Raw genomic sequence first — 19,758 nt, 5'->3', positions numbered from 1 at the left:
TTTGCAAGTATGCAACCCTTTCCAAGATTTTTAGCAAAAATGGGACCGTATTGATAGGTCTATAGTTAGTGTTTGTTTTTTGAGTAATGGAAGTACCCATGATTCCTTCAGGTTACTGGGTACTATGCCACTTGAAAATGATGCGTTAATTAGTTTGGTGATGAAAGGGGCCAGGTCTCTGGCCGCATCTTTGATGATCTGTGCTGGACGCTATCGCCCTGGCAATTAGAGGGTTTCAGAGAGACTATAATTTTTTGTACTTTGGGTACCGATACATTTGTATACTTGCCACCATTATAACTTGATATGTCACAAACTGGGTTCTCTCCCATTGCGCACGAGAACTCACCAGTTGTCTTCACCTTCTTTCTCATCAGTCTTTGCCTCAATAGGTCGGGGCCTCTGGTGCCGGTCTTGCTCCTTCTCATCACCATCGTTCACCCGGGAGGAAACCAGGCTGCCTCCAGGCACCCGTGGCGGGAGAACAAACACAGTTCAATGTGTGGGGGGGGGGGTGCGAGGGGTGAAGAGGTTTGAAGCCTCAACACTTCGCCTCCACCTCTATTTCCTAGTAGACCTTGTCGGGAGCTCCTGCTTTGGTCCCCAGCTCTCTCAGAGTGCGCCTGTGTGCTCTGTCTTTTATACTGTCTGGGAGGCTTAACAGGTTTCAGTTGGGAATGATGGTTAAGGGAGGCCTGACCTTATCTGCCATAATTACTGGGCCAAAATGGCAACTGCCCATAGGAATCCCTGGTGCATAGGTTCCTATGGGTAATCTTCATTGCTCTCTTTTGCTTCTTCCTCGTCCCAGTGGTTTTTGAAAAGAGCATTGGTGGGGGATTATGGGAGTTGTATTGTTCCCGGGTAATTATGTGAAAATTAGGTGAAATGTTGACAGGTCGGGGAGTATAGATGTATGGTTGTGAATAAATGGGTTTAGATTTCCCATAAGGCACTTGCCTTCTTTAATTAAGGGAAAGTGCTGGGGTAGGATGGGACTTTGTTTAGAAAATCCCTTGAAGACTGAGGGGATGTCGGGTAGGGGTGTGCCGGAAAGGGGGTAATACTGCGTCCCTCCCAAGGGTGGTACTCCTGAAGGACCACCTGCCCAGGTGATCCTCCCTCTATTGTCCACTTACAGGGTTGGGATCCAAGCGTGATGGCCCTTCCTTGGCCACCTGGACAAATGATCCACGGGGCCTATAAGCGAGAACACCCTCTGGTTTCTCCCACAAGCCTCATAGCGCCATTGATGGAACAACTCAAATTGGCCTACTTCTTTTCTCTGTTGGGGTAAGTTGTTAATTTTGCTGTATATGCAGTTTCGAGGGCATGGGTCCTGGTTGTATTAGGGACCTCCTTTGGATCTGTTGCAGCTCTATTGTCGATAGCAGTGTCCTTCGCAGTAGGGACATTCAGTTAGGTGTTTTAAAGTCGCTGTTGTTTGTTCCTCAGCCAATCTTACGGTATGTATGCTCTCCGGGAGCTCCAGTGCAGCCAATTGGGGTCGATGGTCCATATCACTGCACCGAGAAATCTCTGCTGCCGTGATTCGTACTTCAAGTTCACCCACTACCTGTTTAAGGTACACGCATAGGGTCCCAGATTTAAATGATTTTTGGGTGGTATCCTTAAGAGCAGGGGAATTAGTGACTTTCCTTTTGGCAGTTGTGGGATCAATTCAACGGCTGTCTACAGCTGGCTGTAGATGTTAGTTAACAGATCAGGAGAACCCATTTTCTGCAGGAAGGCATGAAAAAAGCACAAGGGGACTACACAAAGTCACTAAGGCTAACTACCCAGCTCACCCAACTATCGACCTAGCTAGGGCGTGGCAGATGAGACGAGGGTAGAGCAAGGCTCAAAACCAATGAAAGTGGTACATTGCTGTACAATGCCCAATATAGTACAACAGTGTGCATCATCTTTACAAACAGCACAATCTGTACCCCCAGGGACAAAGCACCCCCCAATCATCCTGCTTGCCTGCTCTTGCCCCTTTGAAGCGCCATCAGTTGAACTATGGCTGAGGCTTGTGTTCCACTCTACTTGATGCCCCTCTGCATCAGCAGGTACTTGGTCCCGAGCCAGCTGTGGGCGTAAGGTCCTTTGGTTTGCCCACACTGCAACCGTGGAGCACTCCTCGGTACCTGCACCCGTGAGACCTGTAGCAAAAAGGACCCTGCACCTTCGAGTATCAAGCCGCACAAAACATACTGACCGCTTCCGACGCCATACCCACATAGATCTAAGCATTGCACAACTGTTAAAGAATGTTAATTTAAAATCCGATTTAGTTGTGACCCCCACACCCTTTTCATTTAAGCAACTTGTTTTCCATAACAGTGCTCTTATGGCACCCGGAATGGGGAAATAGCATGGCCTTGTCCACATTTGCCGCTGTCTCATATTGTGGGAACAAAATACTGGCTAAAATTAAGGGTTACATGTCTTTATAACAACACATTTTATGTAGAATGCACTTATAACAAAAATGTTATTCATGACAAAACATAACGAATATAGTACATTTTTCTTTTTGGGGGATTCGGGGGGCCTCCCCAACCCCTGTTTCCCACCCCAAAAAACCCAACCAACCGTTTCCCCACAGGATTTAACCCTTCACCCCACCCCCACATACATTTTCGTTATGTTTTTCGCTATAAAGTTTTCATTATATGTGCATTCTACATAAGTTTTGTTATAAAGACTGTATACCAAATTAAGGACATCACAGGTGGTATTCTGCCCTTCAGCCCATGGATTGTCTTGCTGGGAGATGAAAATTATAACTATGTTTACGCTTTGAAAAGTTTGTCTTCGAAGCTTGTTACACACCTAATAAATTCTATAAAACTCACCCCGACTCAGAGCTGGAAAAGTGAAAGCTGGTCCAACAATTGCAATGTGGTGGGTTGCGATTTGGGATATGATATACATGGAGGACTTTGCTACATCGTAATAGACGCCGTTGCCACCCAAGCTGATCAGAACGCCATTGAGTCTTCAGCAATGCTCATCAGATGGCAGAGTCTCAACTCTTAGGGTGGCTAGCTCACAAGTCGCCTCTTACATGATGCCAGCCTGCACTTCACAAGTTTATGTCAGCCTTTCATCGTTCTTGGTACCTTTAAATGGGGTAATAGTACTTGTTATTTCACTGCATGGTATTTTGAGGAATTGGGCATGAAGGACTATGTGAGAACACACATTATTAGTACATGTTGAAAGCCTGCATGCTGTTTCACTGAAGATGCTGTGGAAAGTCGGACTCCGGAGACGGATAAGAGATCAGGACATCATGTCACAATTTGAGTTTTATTAAAACAAAGAGAAGAAGGCCTATTCTTTCCTCACGTCTAACATCTCTGTCCTATCTAAAAGAAAATAATAAATGGTGCTTGTCTGCAAGTCTGACAAACCTAATACCATCCTCTGCCCCAAAGCCTAATCTAACCTGAGTTCTGACCCTACCACTAATTTAAAGGAGCAACATAAATTTGACCAGAACATGTCTGGAAAGGGGTTCCCTCTGGACGCATGAAATCGTGGCTGGCTTCTGACCCATAGCCAAATGTCTCTCTGAATGTGTCCAGGCCCCTTGCCTGGTTGTACAGATCAAAGTTTAAGCAAAAATGTCTCCTTATTCTTCCTGGTCTTCCGTTATAAGTCTTTGACTCTTGCAGTTAAGCTGTGATCACTCGGCTCTGGAGTACAGTTTTGCTCACCCTTATATGGGGTTGTATATCTCTCACTCTACCCTGGAATATGGTTTCTCTCAAGCGACCCTGGCGTTGTATATCTTTCTCGCCACCTTGCTGTATTGCTTCTCTCACCCTATCTTGTGGTTTTGTTTCTTTTGCACATTCTTGGGGTCTGAACACTCTCGCCCGGCTGTGGGGTATCCAACCTCTTACCCCTTCTTGGGGTTGTTTGGCTTTCACCCCACCTAGGGCTCTCTGATCTGCCACGCTGCTGTAGAGTTTCTTCACCCAACCTTTGGTTTGTATATCTCTCTCTCTCTCCCCTGTCTTGGGGTTGTTTGGTCTCTTGCCCCATCTTGCGGTCTGTCCAGGACTCTTCGCGCTCCTCCCGGGAACAAATGCGGGCCTTGTTTGTTGTGGTGACATTCCTCTGAGGAGGCGGTCTTCTCGACTGTCGCAGAACCACGATTTGGCTCTTTCAGAAATGGGACACAGTCCTGGTCCCTGTGGCAATGCTGGCGGGGAAGCTATGCCCAGCGCCATGTTTTCCACCTCCAAGATGGCACCAGATTTGGTCCTGACGTGAACTCCACAGACGTAGTAGCCTCCTCCAAGATGGCGGCGGCCCAGCTCGACGCGTCTGAGGAATGCCAGTCACACCAGACTTCACAATGGGACTTCCGCCCAGGAAGATATCCACCCAACTGGTTTTTTACCATGTGTTGCTATGTTGTTTCCTACGAACTCAGCCTGCCTTGCTCAAGAAGGCGGCGTTACCTCATGTGCAGATATTACTATCCGTTTGGACACACCATTACCCTGCACGGCCCTTGTCCGAAATCGGAGGCTTTCTGCGCAAACGAGATATTGAAAATCCTGCGCCTCCAAACCCTTACACACGCTAAGCAGAAATGACCGACTAGGTTCACGGAACCTGTTGTGCACTGACTTTCATGTCCTGCACTCGTCACCAGCCCAAAGACGTACTCTGAGAGTTGCCGCCATTAGCCGTGGAGCCCCAGTTCACCATGTTCTCAGCAACGGCAAGCCACACCGTGCTAACGTAGACTCCTCTCGCATTTAACAGGTCGTACTGGACTCATTCCATTGAAATGAACTATCCCTCTCACCAGTCTTTACTAATGTGCCTGATTGCCTTAAACTGGACCTCTAGTGATGGTTGACTGCTACACTTGGTTAAAAAATGAAATTGTGTCAGTTTGCCTTAGTACTGCAGTACCCCTATTGCTAGACCATGAAAATGTGCCAGATTGCCCTACCACTGTAGCACCGCCTTTGACCATTCAAAGTAACAAAGTCCCTCCCCTAACTAAGTGTTATTATTATAAAGCATATTGATTGTCAATATTGATTGTCAAGTATCGTTTACTGTAACGACTGAAACCAGCGCCTGGATGCCCTAAGGCTTGGTGCGCTCTACAAATGCCAAAATAAATAAATAAGCTGCCTACACGGTAGGACATTTGTGTCGCTACGCTCTGTTGAGCCCAGGCACTGTTGCTGCTCTTCGTTCTGTGTTGCCTTCATTCCTTCCTCCTTGCCCTCTAACAGTTGTTTCCTCCTCCTTCTCCCTGGAATCCTGTTCTTCCTGGTTCCCGTTTCATTTCTCTGCATTCCTGGTTTCCTTTGTGTTGCTGAAACTATTCTACCCATTTGTCCATCTACTGAAATCCTGTTCTGCTGCCGTATTGAACCATCTCTACAAAGGGTTTTATTCCCCACAAGGGTTTCCCTTGGACGTTCCCTTTTGGGTGCATGACTTACCTGTTCATTTCCAGGAGGTCGGGTGCTCATTAGGTGGCATTCTCATTTTTCTGACCTACGCTATCCTACCTCCATGATCAGGTTGGTGCTCGCCATAACAGGCTCCTTTCTTGGTTCCCAGCATCTGCTTATCACATAGGCTTCATTGCCATGCTAAAGCACGCTGGTTCGTCAGCATCATAGACTGCGGGCGCCGGTCAACCATTGTGCCATGGCTGGTAATTCTCCACTCTTTCAGTCGAGCTTGGCTAGCACCAGATTGTCTCAGAGAAAGCAGTGTTCAGCAGACTTCCTGGCACCTCCGTGCAAGGCACTTTCTATGTCAGACTGCTTCTGGTCTCTGCCTCCCGGGAGGGCGTCTCCTCTTGCAGCTCGATCTGTGGGGTTTCCTCTTCCCTTTTGTTCTCTCCTGGTGATGATCTTACAGCGTCTTTGTTTCAGGTTAGAATGAGATTGGATGATACATGGATTCTGTGGTTCTCGTAATGAGGGTCTTATAAAAGGGTCAGCAACCACAGCAGTAATTTTTAAAGGGTCATACATAGAGTTATACATGTCAATCCCCATATAGCCAGCAAACACGTGGAACATTTCACAGGCGGGAGGATGAATACAATCCCTTTCTGGGGATTTCTTGTTCTCCAAACTGCACTGATAGGCCTTTCTCCCACTATACAGGTGTCGCAAACTTAGCAGGGCCACCGTGCCCAAATTGCATTGTTTGTTCTCCAAACTGCATTGATAGGCCTCTCTCCTTCTATACAGTTGTCTCAAATTTAGCTGGGCCGCCGTGCCCAAAGTGTATTGTCTGTTCTCCAAACTGCACTGATAGGCCTCTCCCACACCGTACAGATGTCTCAAACTTAGCAGGGCGGCCGTGCCCAAAGTGTATTTTTCTGTTCTCCAAACTGCACTGATAGGCCACCCCACACTATACAGGTGTCTCAAACCTAGCAGGGCCGCCGTGCCCAAATTGCACTGTCTGTTCTCCAGACTGCACTGATAGGCTTTTCTCCCACTATACAGGTGCCTCAAACTTAGCAGGGCCACCGCGCCCAAATTACATTGTCTGTCCCCCAAACTGCATTGATAGGCCCCTCTCCCTCTATACAGTTGTCTCAAACTTAGCAGGGGCGCCGTGCCCAAATCTGCATTGTCGCTAAGGGAGACGGAGACTAAAGAGAGCCACTGTTAGAACCCAACTACATAACTATACAACCCTTAACTCCACCCTTACACCCCGACCAAAACAACAACTAAACTCAAACAACTCAGAATCGTACAATGCCGCGCAAACGACCCACCCAGAGGGAAAGAAGAGAAGAAAGAACAAACACCCCGAAACTCCAACTAAGAACCGTAACAACAGAACACACCCCCACAGACAGGTTCAAAGATCGGACCAACACTGAAAGAAGAGACAAATCCCTTTACCTAACTCCATACCTCACTGAGACCTACTCACCAGATCGAAACAACGCGACGCCAAAACCAACTACACTGAACAACCTACCAACATCACGAAGAATGACAAACTCCACCAGATACAACATGCGCACAACTGAAGCGATAACACCATACATCACCAAAGCAAGAAGAACCCCCAACCCACAACCATGTCCCCTGGAAGACGAACCAGATGAAAACAAAAACCCTAGGCTAAACCTAGAAGTACTACTTGAGAACGCTGACATCCCGAAACCTGCTCCTGAACAAGATCAGAAAACGACCCTAACAAAAAAAGGCAAACCAAGCTACACCTCTAAACTCCACTGCAATCTAATAAATGCAAGATCCATGTCAAAACACTCTACAGAGATCTTCGACCTACTCGACCACAACGGCATCGACATCCTCTTCATCACAGAAACTTGGCTAGACGACAACTACAAAATCACACTCCAAAGCTGCCTCCCAGCAAACTTTAAATGCCTTCAAATAAACAGGAAAAACAGAAAAGGAGGAGGCATCGCAATAGCATTTAAAGAGCAGCTAACAATAAGAACAGACGAACCACTCAACATCCCCAACTGCGAGTCCATGGTCATACACCTAACAACTAGCCCAAAAACCAACATAACATTCATCCTGGTGTACAGACCCCCAACTTATGATGCATCCTTCGTCGACAACTTCATAGAAGCCATAACCAACATAGCCATCAACCACGAACACCTAATCATACTGGGGGATTTCAACATCTGGTTCGAAGACAGTCATGCCAACTCCCAAAACTCACTGATTGAACAACTCGCCACCATGAAACTACGACAACTAGTAAAAGGGGCAACTCACTCGGCAGGACACACCTTGGACGCAATATTCGCAGAGGAAAAACTCATCACCATGGCACCGCCGATACAAATACTGTGGAGTGACCATCTCATCATCCCATTCGTAATCACTCTGCTTACTCAAGTCTACATCCAACCTCCCAAACTCACAGCCACCACAAAAAGAAACTGGAAAGACGTCAAAAAAGGCAACCTATTCGAGCAACTGGAGTTAACCAAGCCCTCAACAACAGAACTAGACCTAGCTGACCTAGACGGGAAAGCGGAGATACTACACAAATGGATTGCAGATACAATCGACAAGATGGCCCCAGAAAAACCATTCACACCATCAAAAAAAAGAGCAATGGCAAAATGGTTTACCCCACTACTAAGCACCATGAAAAAGGAAAACAAAAAGATGGAAACTGAATGGAGGAAAGATTACAATCCAGACAAAAAAACAATGTTCCAGAAGCACATTCGCGCATACAAGAAGGAAATTCAAAAGGCAAAGAGAAAGCATTATGATGACAGAATCACAAATGCCACCAACACACAAAAAGAAATGTTCCGTATCATTAAAGAAATGAGAAACCCACCAGGCTGTGACAACACCCCAACCCCCTCGGAGAAACTATGCAACAACCTTGCAGACCACTTCAAAAAGAAGATCAATGACATCCGACAAACCATCCAACAGAGACCAACCAGCAGCGACTTACAACCAAACGAACCCAAATCAGAACCGCAGCACAAACTCAATAACTACCCTCAAATATCAGCAGAGGCATTCGCAATGCTAATAAAACACAGCAAGAAAGCGGGCTCACCGATGGATCCCTGCCCCCCGGACATCTACAAATCAATCCTCGGACAAGGAACACCAGCAGAATACTTCAGAAACCTTCTAACTCTATCACTGGCAACAGGGACAGTACCAAGGATCTTCAAATCGGCTTACATCAAACCACTTCTGAAAAACACAAGCGGGGACGTAGATGACCTCTCCAACTACAGACCAATCTCCAACATCCCCTACCCAGCCAAACTCCTCGAAACCTACGTATACAAACTAACCCAAGAATACGTTGAAGAACACCACCTGCTAGACCAAGCTCAAGTCGGCTTCAGACACACAAGAGGTACAGAAACAGCACTACTATCCATCTGGGATGACCTAAAAACAAACGCAGACTCCAACACAACATCTGCCCTTATCCTGCTCGACCTCTCAGCAGCCTTCGACACAGTTAGCCATGACACCCTAACCAAAAGACTAGAAGACATAGGCATAACAGACACAGCGCTACGCTGGACTAAATCATTCCTAGCAGACAGAACTGAAACCGTCTGGATCAAACCCTTCAAATCCACCCCACGAGTCAACGACTGTGGAGTACCACAAGGATCCTCACTATCTCCATTGTACTTCAACATCTATCAAACCCCTGTAATCAGAATCTTCAAGAAACGCAACATCAAATGCTACAACTATGCAGACGACACTCAAATCATCTACAAGATCGAAGACACCCAAGCCGATCATTCAAACCTAACCGACTGTCTAAAAGAAGTCTTCAACTGGATGAATGCCAACAACCTGAAAATCAACCCAGGAAAAACAGAAATCATGATCATATCCAAAGACCAAGAGAAGGAAACCGCCATCCCGTGGCCAACAGAAATGGGATCTATACCATCACCATCTAAGGTAGTAAAAGATCTGGGAGTCCTGATGGACAACACCCTAACCTTAGAACCGCAAATAAACGCAACAGTCAAGAAATGCTTCTTCCTCCTCCACACGGCAAGAAAAATACTACCTTTCCTCTCCTTCACACACAAAACACTCACCATCCTCGGCCTCATCATGTCAAGTATCGACTATGCAAACAGCCTCTACCTCGGTATACCGGAATACCTACTGAAGAAGCTACAACGGATCCAAAACACTGCAGCCAGACTACTCCTCAAACTATCCAGAAGAGACCACATCACCCTGGCCCTAAAAACACTACACTGGCTCCCAGTAAAACAGCGTATCATCTTCAAAACAATGTGCATAACGCACAGGGCAATCAGCGGACAAGGAGCCGAATTCCTACAAAAAAAAATAACAATCTACAAGCCAACAAGACCACTCAGGTCAACCAACGAAATCCGACTGGAACAAAAACCTTACATCAAGAAGAAACTCGGAGGCACCGCTTTCTACCACTTAGCCGCGAAAACCTGGAACAACATCCCAAAATTGATAAGGAACACCAAAGACCACCTTAAATTCAGAAAATTACTAAAAACCTACCTCTTCAACACCGGAGACTAAAACCGAAACAACAATAAGACAAACGAATCATCAAAAAAGGACAGTGACAAACCGCTAGAACCGACAGAAGTACCCTGGGCACCAGCAGGGCTGACGCTGGACACAGGGGTCCACCCGCGAGACCCGGAGAAACGGATACAACTACTCCAGCCAACCCTTACCATCCCCCACCGCCCTCACAGCCACAACTAGGTCCCACGAGGCTGTGGAACAGACAAGATACCACCAATCACCACACAACCGGGTGTATGGACAATAGCAGCGGCGCTAGTCATGTGGAGGGGGGGAGGAGCATGCAAGGTTATTAAGGGAGCGGGCGGAGGGGACAGCTAGATCCTCAAACGGCCTCGAATGGAAAATCGGGCACGTACCTCCTGAGGCTCAGGGTGTACAAGCATCCCGTCGGGTAAGATTACACGAGCCCAACCGGTTTCAGTCCAGGATAGAGATGACTAACGAATACCATTAACAATTTCCTTCTCTGCATACACCTCTCAAACTCCAAACCAAACACAACCACAAACCTCTAGCGCAGCCAACCGCACGAACTTCACTACACTGCAACAACAAAACAAAAAAACACATAGACTCGCACATCAGCACACGATGACTACCGGCCGCATACACCCCAGGCCCAGCCGACGGAACCACCGGGCTGAGGCTGCCAACAGCACATCACTGCAATCTTGCACTTTTCCAGCCTCCACCCACTAACCCACCACCCCCCCCTCTTTCAGAGCCGCCAGAGCGCCAGGGGACCACTCCGGTGGTGATAGTGCGCGGTACAAATGACCTTTAACATTAACATTAACCAATGGGGAGTCACACCCACAGGGATCAGTTTGCCCAGTCCTCTAAAGGGTGTTAACTTTAGCATGCTTACCTCCCCAGTCTCAAATGGGTTGGCTCTTACTTGGGGATAAGAGACACATTCCCTGGATTAGTCACAATGCCCAGAATTATTGTGCCTCACATGGCTTATTCCCTTCGGAATTGTATTTTGGAAGTTAGTGTTTTTTTGTATTCATGAATTAAAAAAATAAAATGTAAGAAAAGAAAAAGTGAGCTGCAGATCCAAGTATGGACCTTACTTTCATTGTTTAACCCCAAGGGTAAGGTCGCCCTGAGTCAGGCCTTCCTTACCCCCAAAAAGTTTATGGAATTACATCTCAAAAGGTTCATCTTTTGCTGTTATTTCCTAATGATCCACCTAAGAATAAGGAGAGATGCATTACTGCTGACCTTAAACAGGTGTTTAGTGTTAGGCAGAAAACGGATCTTCTACCTATGTTCCAAGTTCTCTAAGTTTGTGCTTTGTTCTTATGATTCCCCTAGGAGTTCCATCAAGATCTCACTGAAGACGTGACTCATGTATAGTTGTGGTCCCTGTGGCTCCCAAAGGTGGGGGCTACCATTAAGGTGCCCCTTAGTCTCTGTGGATCAGTGTCTTGACCCAGACAGTTATACTGGCTCTGATGGTGGGTGGCAGTGTACTGTAATATAGTAGCTGCAAGACTCTCTGGTGTTGTGAAATCCACTATCCAGGCGACTGTACTTTGTTGCCCTTTTTTATGATTGAGTGATGAGTTTCTGAAGTGGAATTCAGCCAGGGGCTCCCATAGAAATATGTGGGATTACCTGGGACTGACTGTAAGGGGGTGTATGCCTGGGAATTCTCTAGAATCCACCTCCTCTGAGCTTGCCTGGGAGAATGCCTACAAATGTTAGTGAGTGGTGGGCAGCACTGATTGATTGGCTGCCAAATGATAAAATAGTGAGTTTGTGTATGATTGGAAGTCAGGGTTACCCTCTAACATACGGTTTGACATCAACAACTGACACTCAGAACCAAGACCTTTGTGAACCACTAGGATTTGATCATGAAACATCCAGAAAGAGGACTGACTTTAGGACGACGCTGGAAGCTCTACACCTGCATGTTTTGGACTTTGGAAAACTCTGCAGTGAAGCGCTGCCTCTCTTATGACAAGAAGGAAGTGTCTGGTGCTCCGTTGATCCACTGTGCTACTGGAACTGTTCTTCAAGAGGTGTTTTGTGTTCCCCAAATCCTAAGGCTCGCCTATGGTGCCTAACTTCTAAACGGAGCACTGCATCCTTCTGGCCTCCCGGCATGACTCCGTTTAACCTTTTGCTCAATGGTTCATATATGTATCTGGACCCTGGTACCATTCTTCCGGCGTGGAGAACTCCAGTGGCGGGTCCTATTGTACTTTCTTCAAACAGTGACCTGTTGCCCCTGGCTAGGGCGACTATTGCTGAAACTGCAACCCCAACCTGAAATCGCTAAGCCTCAATTTTCTTTGTTTGCACATCTTCAGGGGTTCCCTCTGACCTTAGCTGTGTTTGTGGTCTGATCTCACAGGGTCAGGGTCTTTGTTTGCTGACCTTGCCCATTAATTTCCTGAGTGCTACTCAAAGAACTCCGTTCTGAAGGTTCTCCAATAGTGTGGCCCTGTCTGTTCACTCTTCTTCTCAGAGATTCCTCAATTCTGCTAGAAGTGGTTATTCTGCTCTTTCAATTATGTGGGGGGGGAGGTGGGGGTGAAGGATTCCAGTACTGCCTGTCCAGAAGAGAACTGCAACCCCTCCCACTGATATTCTTGATGCTTGCAAGTAAGGCTCGAAACCTGTGCTGTCCTGAACAAACTTCTTCATTTGGATGTTCTCTTGGAGGAGCTCTTGCACACCTTTTGGCAAGTGTTCTGTTCTTCTGTGACTGTGGGGTACGCATGCTGAGTGTGCCCATCCTGAACTAAACTACGACAGTCCCTGCTGGGATCTTTGGTACTCGCCTCTGCAATCTCTTGTCCTGGAGAGGGTTGTGTGAATCTTTGTAGTTAGACATCTTCTTGGAGTGCCCCTTATCCTTGTGAAAGTCTTCTTTCAGCTCCTCTTGTCCTTGTAGCTCTGTGTGTAGTGTAACCATTGAATGTCATTGGGTGAGTGACTTCCCTTAACGGCGATAGGATAAAATTGGATATGGAGGTAAACAGATTGTGCAGGCCCATGAGCCTCACTAAAAGCCCATTTGGAGTGACGTTTAATGATCCTGTGAGATCACCATTGTGTTGTGTGATTTGCCTATATTCTGAAAAGATTTTTGAGTTATTTACCCGTAAATATTTTGTAGTTTTTGCCTATGCACAACTGTATTATGAAGAATAAACATATTTGCACTTATTTATTTTGTGGATCTCCGCTTATTATTGGGTAATTATCAAAAGTACTTAATGAACCTTTATGTAGCTCTCTCCCTCTGTAGAGTTGCCTTGACTGCTCTGGCCATTCTATCACTTGGAGAGTTAGGAACTCAGAGGTAAACACTCTGTAATCTAAGCGTGTTGCAATATCTGGGCATTTTAAAATGTGCATTGTGTAAGTACTTCATCTTAGTGCCAGTTATCTTGCCCATTGTCAACTCTTCTCTTCTGCTCTGGCTGTCTCATCCACCTGTTCTCTGCCCTGTGTCCTTTCCTAGTATTCTCCCCTTCTCACTCCCTTCCTCCTCTCTCCCCCTACTTTCTCCTCTTTGATGGGCGCCTCCCCCGTCTCATCAATTTCCTTTCTTCTCCCGCTGTCCCCACTACCCCCTCCACGGCTTCCTCGCCTGCTCCCTCCTCCTTGGCTACCTTGCCCGCTCCTCCTTCCTTTTCTGCCCCCACCTGGGCTTCTTCTACACCTCCACAGGGCGTACCTCTGATCTGTACCCCTACCCGGAAGTCTTTCAAGGATGGCAACCTTCTACATATTGCCACTCTAAACTCTCGCTCAGCTGTCAAACACTCCTCCGACATCTGCCGCCTTCTGGAGGAACTTGACCTCGATGTCCTCGGTCTCACCGAGACGTGGTTCACGGCCAGCTCTGTCACAAGCTTTGACATCCTCCTCCCTGACGGCTACAAGATCCTCTCCGCGCCCAGGTCCAACCGTTCTGGAGGGGGTGTAGCATTGATCTTCCCTGAGTGGATTCCTGCCTCTGTCATTCCTACGCAGGCTTACTCCTCTTTTGAATGCCTCGTCTGCAGGCTCTCTCTCTCCTAGCCAGTCCCTCACAGAGGCTACTATCTATCGGCCACCTGGTCAGATCTCCTCCTTCCTCTCTGAATGGGCAGACCTCTCCTCTTCCCTCCTGGTCTCGACCACTCAACTCCTCCTTCTTGGAGACTTCAACATCCACGTGGATGCTTCCTGTCCTTCCTCTGGACTCTTTCGCGACTTTGGCAACTCTCTTTCACTCTCTCCCCTCTGGCCCGACTCACTCTGCAGGGCACACTCTGGATGTTCTGATCTCCTCAGACCTTCCCCTTTCTATCCCTCTCACCACTCCTCTCTCCTGGAGTGATCACTTTCTCCTTTCCTCCCAGCTCACCCTCTCTACCCCTCAAGCCAAGCCAACTCCATCACTGCCGCCCACCTTCGCGTTCATCCGACCCATCAAGCGCGTGTCAGTTGAGGCTTTTGCCGCCTCTTTCTCATCCCCCTCCCCCTTTGGCTGACTCACACCCTGACACAGCCCTTTCCATGCTCCACTCTACTACATCTGATACTCTCGATTTTCTTGCCCCTGTCATGAGGATCCGCCTGAAGCCCAAAGCCAAGTGTAACTCCTGGTACGACTCAGGCCTTGTCACCCTCAAACGCAAGTGCAGGGTGGCTGAGAGGAAATGGCGTGCTTCATGTACACCCTCTGACAAACTGGCCTGCTGCATGCTCCAAAAGCAATACCGGCTCTCTGTCCTCACCAAGAAGAGAGCTCACATTCAAGCCCGCGTCTCTGCAGCATCTAACAACTCGGCTGAACTCTTTAAAATCTGCAAGGAACTGGCCATTCCTGCTGCAGTCTCTACCTCTCCTGTCCCTTCCCACGCCCTCTGCACGGCACTGGCTTCTCACGTCATCTCCAAAACTCAGGACATCCTGTCCTCTTTCCTCCTCTCCCCTTCCTCTCTCTACTCCCTGCTCTTCCTTCGGCCCTTCTTCGGCCACCTCCCCTCCCTCCTTCTCTGCCTTTTCCCTGACCATGTTTCTAGACAAGTCCGATCTATGAAAGTCTCGTCAAAACAGGTTCATCACGGTTCCTCCAAAACCATCAAGGACCACATTGACTCCCTGGCTCCTGCTCCCTTGTGCACCCTCTTCTTAAGAAACCCTCTGCCGACCCATCCTGCCTGGCTAACTATCGCCCAATCTCCATCACTCCGTTCCTGGGCAAACTCTTGGAAAAGCTGGCCATCTCCCAGCTCAATCTTCACACTGAATCTGTTGATTGTCTCCATGATCATCAGTCTGGCTTCAGAGCTGCCAGAAGCACTGAAACTGCTCTCCTAAACATCCGTGAAGACCTGCTCTCCAACCTTGATTCCAACACCTCATGTGTTCTCATCCTACTTGATCTCTCTTTTGCCTTTGACATGGTTAACCATGCCATCCTGCTCAACCATCTCCGTGATAACCTGGGTATCACCGGTCAGGCCCTGGCGTGGCTGACTTCTTTCCGCTACGATCGGCCCTCCCAGGTGCAGCTCGGGTCCTTCCTCTCCTCCATCTCTATCTCCACCTGTGGTGTTCCCCAGGGGTCTAACCTCTCTCCCTGGCTTTTCAACCTATACCTGGCACTTCTTGCCCACCGCATTGCTACGGTCTGCCCCAACTTCCAGTGCTATGCGGACGACAAACGCTCATTTTCAGGCTACCTTCAGTCACCTCTTCTCCCTCTCTCATCTCTGACTGCCTGTCCGCCATCCAGGAGTGGTGTGCCGCCAATGATCTCTGCCTTAATGCCAGTAAGAATAAGATTCTCCTCATTGGATCACCTGCTCCCTCCTTACCTGTCACTCTCTGGCCGTCCTCCCTTGGCACTCCTCCTGCTCCCACCTGTGAGGCTAAAAACCTCGGGTCATCTTCGACTCCACACTCCTTCTCTCCTCACATTGCTGACATCTCTAAGGAGTCACACTGCCAACTGCACCTCCCCCAGAAGCTCACTGTCTCCAGAGCTCTGGTTCTCTCTAGGCTGGACTATTGCAACAACCTCTTTCTAAATCTGCCTGCTTCTACTCTCCGCCCTCTGCAACTCATCCAGAACAGGACTGCGAGACTTGTCCTTGGCCTCAAGCCCAGGGATCGTATCTCTCCAGGACTGAAATCTCTGCATTGGCTCCCAGTGGCTGCGAGGATTAAGTTCAAAACCCTCTGCATTGTCCACAAGGCCTTCTGGGGCCTCATTACCTTCAGCTCTCTCTTCCTAAATATCTTCCTTCCCGAGCTCTTCGCTCATCCGCCTCCAACTCCCTCAGGGTCAGTCGCTTCTCCAAGCAACGAGTTGGTGGTAGATCTCTTTCCTCGGCTGAGGCCTACCCCTGAAACTTGAGAAGAACCATCTCCGGTTCCGGAAGCACCTCAAGACCTTCCTCTTTGCTTCTGCTTTTTCTCCTCCTCTCCCCTGCTGACTTCCTGGCCCGCGCCCTCCTCCCCCCACAGGTTGCGCACCTGCACTGCCTTCCTGGCAACCCCCGCACTTAGGGACTGTTCTGTATCCCTACAGTTCCACTAACAGCACTTGACACCTGATGTCTGCACTTGCCACCAGCTGGCCGTACGTTACTTATTGTTTATTATTCTTTATCCCATTTACTGCACTTTCCCCCTCCCCATGCACTCGCGCGATCTGAATGATACCTGGCCTATTAGGATCGCTGTCTGCTCTCCCTCTGTACCCCCTCCCTTGCTGCGTCGCGCCTTGAAACACTTGTGTATAGGCGCGTTATAAATGCCATGCCATGCCATACCATATCATATCATTAGAAATTAGGCCCAAGAAAAATCTCCCTAACACCCAACACTCCGCTTCAACGTCTTCCTGGTTACAGAATATTGATTGACAGCCATTTTTATTTTGAGGTTTGTTGGCCCCATTAGAGGAAGGGCATAGCCAAGCAGAATCATCTTTCCAGATGTATTGTCACGTGCATTATGTGAGTTCCTGTGGCTACTACTGCTTTGCAGAGTGATGTTTCTGTTCTGGTCCTCAGTCAGGTTGCCACGTGGTGCTCTCTTCACGCTATTGCCAAACATTTGTTTGGCGACTTGTTGGTATGGGAAGATGCCTACGAGGCCTACTTGAGCCAATTCATCTTTCAGCAGTTTCACTTTTGAGACTATCGTCTCTTTGTAATCTTTTTGCCCACTATCCTGTGCCTTGTACTGCTTTGGGAGTCATTCACAAGACGAGGAAGCTTTACGAGAAAGGGTATCCAGGAGATAAAGAAATTGCTAACCTCTGGTACTGTTCTTTCTAATTAATGGGAGCTTCCTTCCACAGATTTCTCCATGACCCACGTGCCCCCTCTCTGAAATATCAATAGTGTGTTTACTTTCAGTCTTTACTTTGTCTACAACCATCGCAGTTCTACAATTTTTCTTGGTCTCTGCTAAGCAAGGGAAATTGGGTGGAATTGGACAAAGGGGTCCTGGGTGCCTATATACATACTATAGAAAGTGATAGTGGTTGTTGAATGTCCTTGTGATGGTCTGGATCTCCTCTGGCGACCCCTGGTGGCTAGTATAACATTTCTGTGTCTCACTATTGTTGCCACTGGCCTCACACACACTGTTGGTGACAGAAGTTTATGGAAATCAATAACCAGTGTTCTTTTTCACTTTTCCCATAGAGAGCGCTTGCTGCCGAGAAAAGACTTGCTGCCCAGTTGTCCACCACTGCAACGCCCATAGCAAACATCAGGTAACAAAGTTGTATTATTTCTTGCTGTCCTCAAGGAGAAAAACAAACCTGTCAATATGGTTGCATACACTTTTTAGGCTATCACTCTTAGCTGGTGTTAGGGAGAATTCTCAGAAATGTGCTAATTCCTCTACCTTAGAGACCCCCAGCACTTTTGCTGGACTCTAGGATTTTTGAATTTTTAACCTGGAGAGAGTGAGACCTTTTTCCCACTCTCTCATGTATTTTACTGTGATTTATACACTGTGTTTCTTTTCATTATGGAGTCTGACAAACTCCATAAGCATCATCTTTTTACATTGTGACACATAGCACCTTCAGTGCAGTGGCACAGGGAAGTCTTACAGATTTCCCCAAGGTTCACATACCTTCTCTTGGATAAACTACTGTTTCCAAGAGCAGTGAAGTGAAATTGACTTTACTTACATGTGTAACTTTCTAGACCCAGCACACGCTATCTTACAATAGGGTGCTGGAGGGGTTACTTAGTATCCCCTTTGTCTAGTTTCTCATGTAACATTTTTATGTTACCCTTTCTACAATTAATGGCTGGTGGCAGTGGTTTTACTTTTAACTACCATTGGGAGTTTTTACCCCGGGCTGCGTTCGCAGCTGCAGTAAAGCACCCATGGGTGCCCATTTTTTCAAAATGGCCCTTGTCTTCTTTTTTCACCATTTCTTGTCGGAAAGGTCCTTCTTGAGATTTACTCTGCGCGCCAAACCAGGTTTAGTCCATTTGTTCATTTTGTCTTTGGCGGGATTCACAAGTGAAGGCTGCCTCTGGCTCCATTATGTCTGGCAGGGGCAGGAAGTGAGGGATGCGCCTGAAACTCCCTGTTACAGGAATGCACCCAAAGGTGATTGGCCGGCTGGCTGTCCGGCAAGGACAGCCACCCTGCTGTGTGATTGACAGCTAGGCTGGGATGAATGGGAGAAAACCGCATTAAAGGTGAGGCTTTTTGGCTTGGAAGGCAGAGTCGACCACTGGACGAAGGAATCCAAAGAAGAACTTGGAAGAGATGCCTACTGCAACTCCTGGACAGTTGGTTTGCCCAGCGAAGCCCTGCTGCTGTGCTGAAGCTCCGAATTCGCCTCGACTAGAGAAGCCCTGCAAGGACGACTTCTCCCATTGAGTTGGTGGGACCAATCAACTCCAAAGTGAACTCCCTTGGACATCCTCTCAAAGCTGGCTGTACTTCCACTGTTGCTGCTGTTGGAACCGAAGTGCCAGGGAGAGGAACACCAAATCGAGTGGATCACTTTCAAGTCAGATCCGAGCACCAGGAAGATCCTCCGGACTTCCCTGAAGCAGGACTGACCAAGCCTGAGCCACCTCAACAGAGTGCTGGACCCCAGAAGCAAGGAAAGTCTGAAGTGGTATCCGAGAACCGCACTGTTGCTATTTGCTGTCAGACGCGAGGAGCTGAAACGCCGAAGTGCCACTGAATTGAAGTTTGCCCGTTGCGGTCGCTGGTCATCCCGTTGTGTTGCAGGTGTCCCCAAAAGTCCTCCCTCTTGTCCCCACGACTGAGGCACAGGAACAAAAGGGTCTGCAGAGCCACACAGGAACAGAAGCCAGCTGGAACCATTTCTTCTAACCAAAGGTACTGTACAGTCTAAGAGAACTTACCTATTGTCTTGTAGCCCTACTTGTTCTCAGTTGGGACTTGTCTTGGTTGCTCCTGCAGAGTTGCTTGCATCTTTTACCCCTCACAAGCCTCCCAGCTTGTGGCCCTACATTGATTCTACTTTTTCTACAAAGACTTCTAAAAACATTTTGCAAGACTTTTACTTACCTGCAAGAAGTGCTTCAGCTCACCTAGACTTTTGCCCAATTGACATTGCCTGGCTCCCTGAATGTCTCTTCTCTCCTCTGATTGTGTTGTTGGTGCCTTCCTTCCAGGA

General features: G+C 47.9%; 1 protein-coding gene across 2 annotated transcripts in view; it reads left to right on the top strand.

Moving 5' to 3' along the window:
• ANKZF1 (ankyrin repeat and zinc finger peptidyl tRNA hydrolase 1) overlaps nucleotides 1–19,758 on the top strand; it is an 803,428-nt gene that overhangs the window by 727,999 nt on the left and 55,671 nt on the right. For both annotated transcript variants that reach the window (XM_069616921.1, XM_069616920.1), the window contains exon 15: nucleotides 17,783–17,853. In XM_069616921.1, coding sequence (XP_069473022.1) covers nucleotides 17,783–17,853 — 71 coding nt within the window. The remainder of the gene's footprint in view (nucleotides 1–17,782; nucleotides 17,854–19,758) is intronic.

This window comes from Ambystoma mexicanum, chromosome 9 (genome assembly GCF_040938575.1).
Source record: "Ambystoma mexicanum isolate Mex_15411 chromosome 9, UKY_AmexF1_1, whole genome shotgun sequence".
In the NCBI taxonomy this organism is placed as follows: Eukaryota; Metazoa; Chordata; class Amphibia; order Caudata; family Ambystomatidae; genus Ambystoma; species Ambystoma mexicanum.
This window is presented reverse-complemented; position numbering and strand designations above follow the sequence as displayed.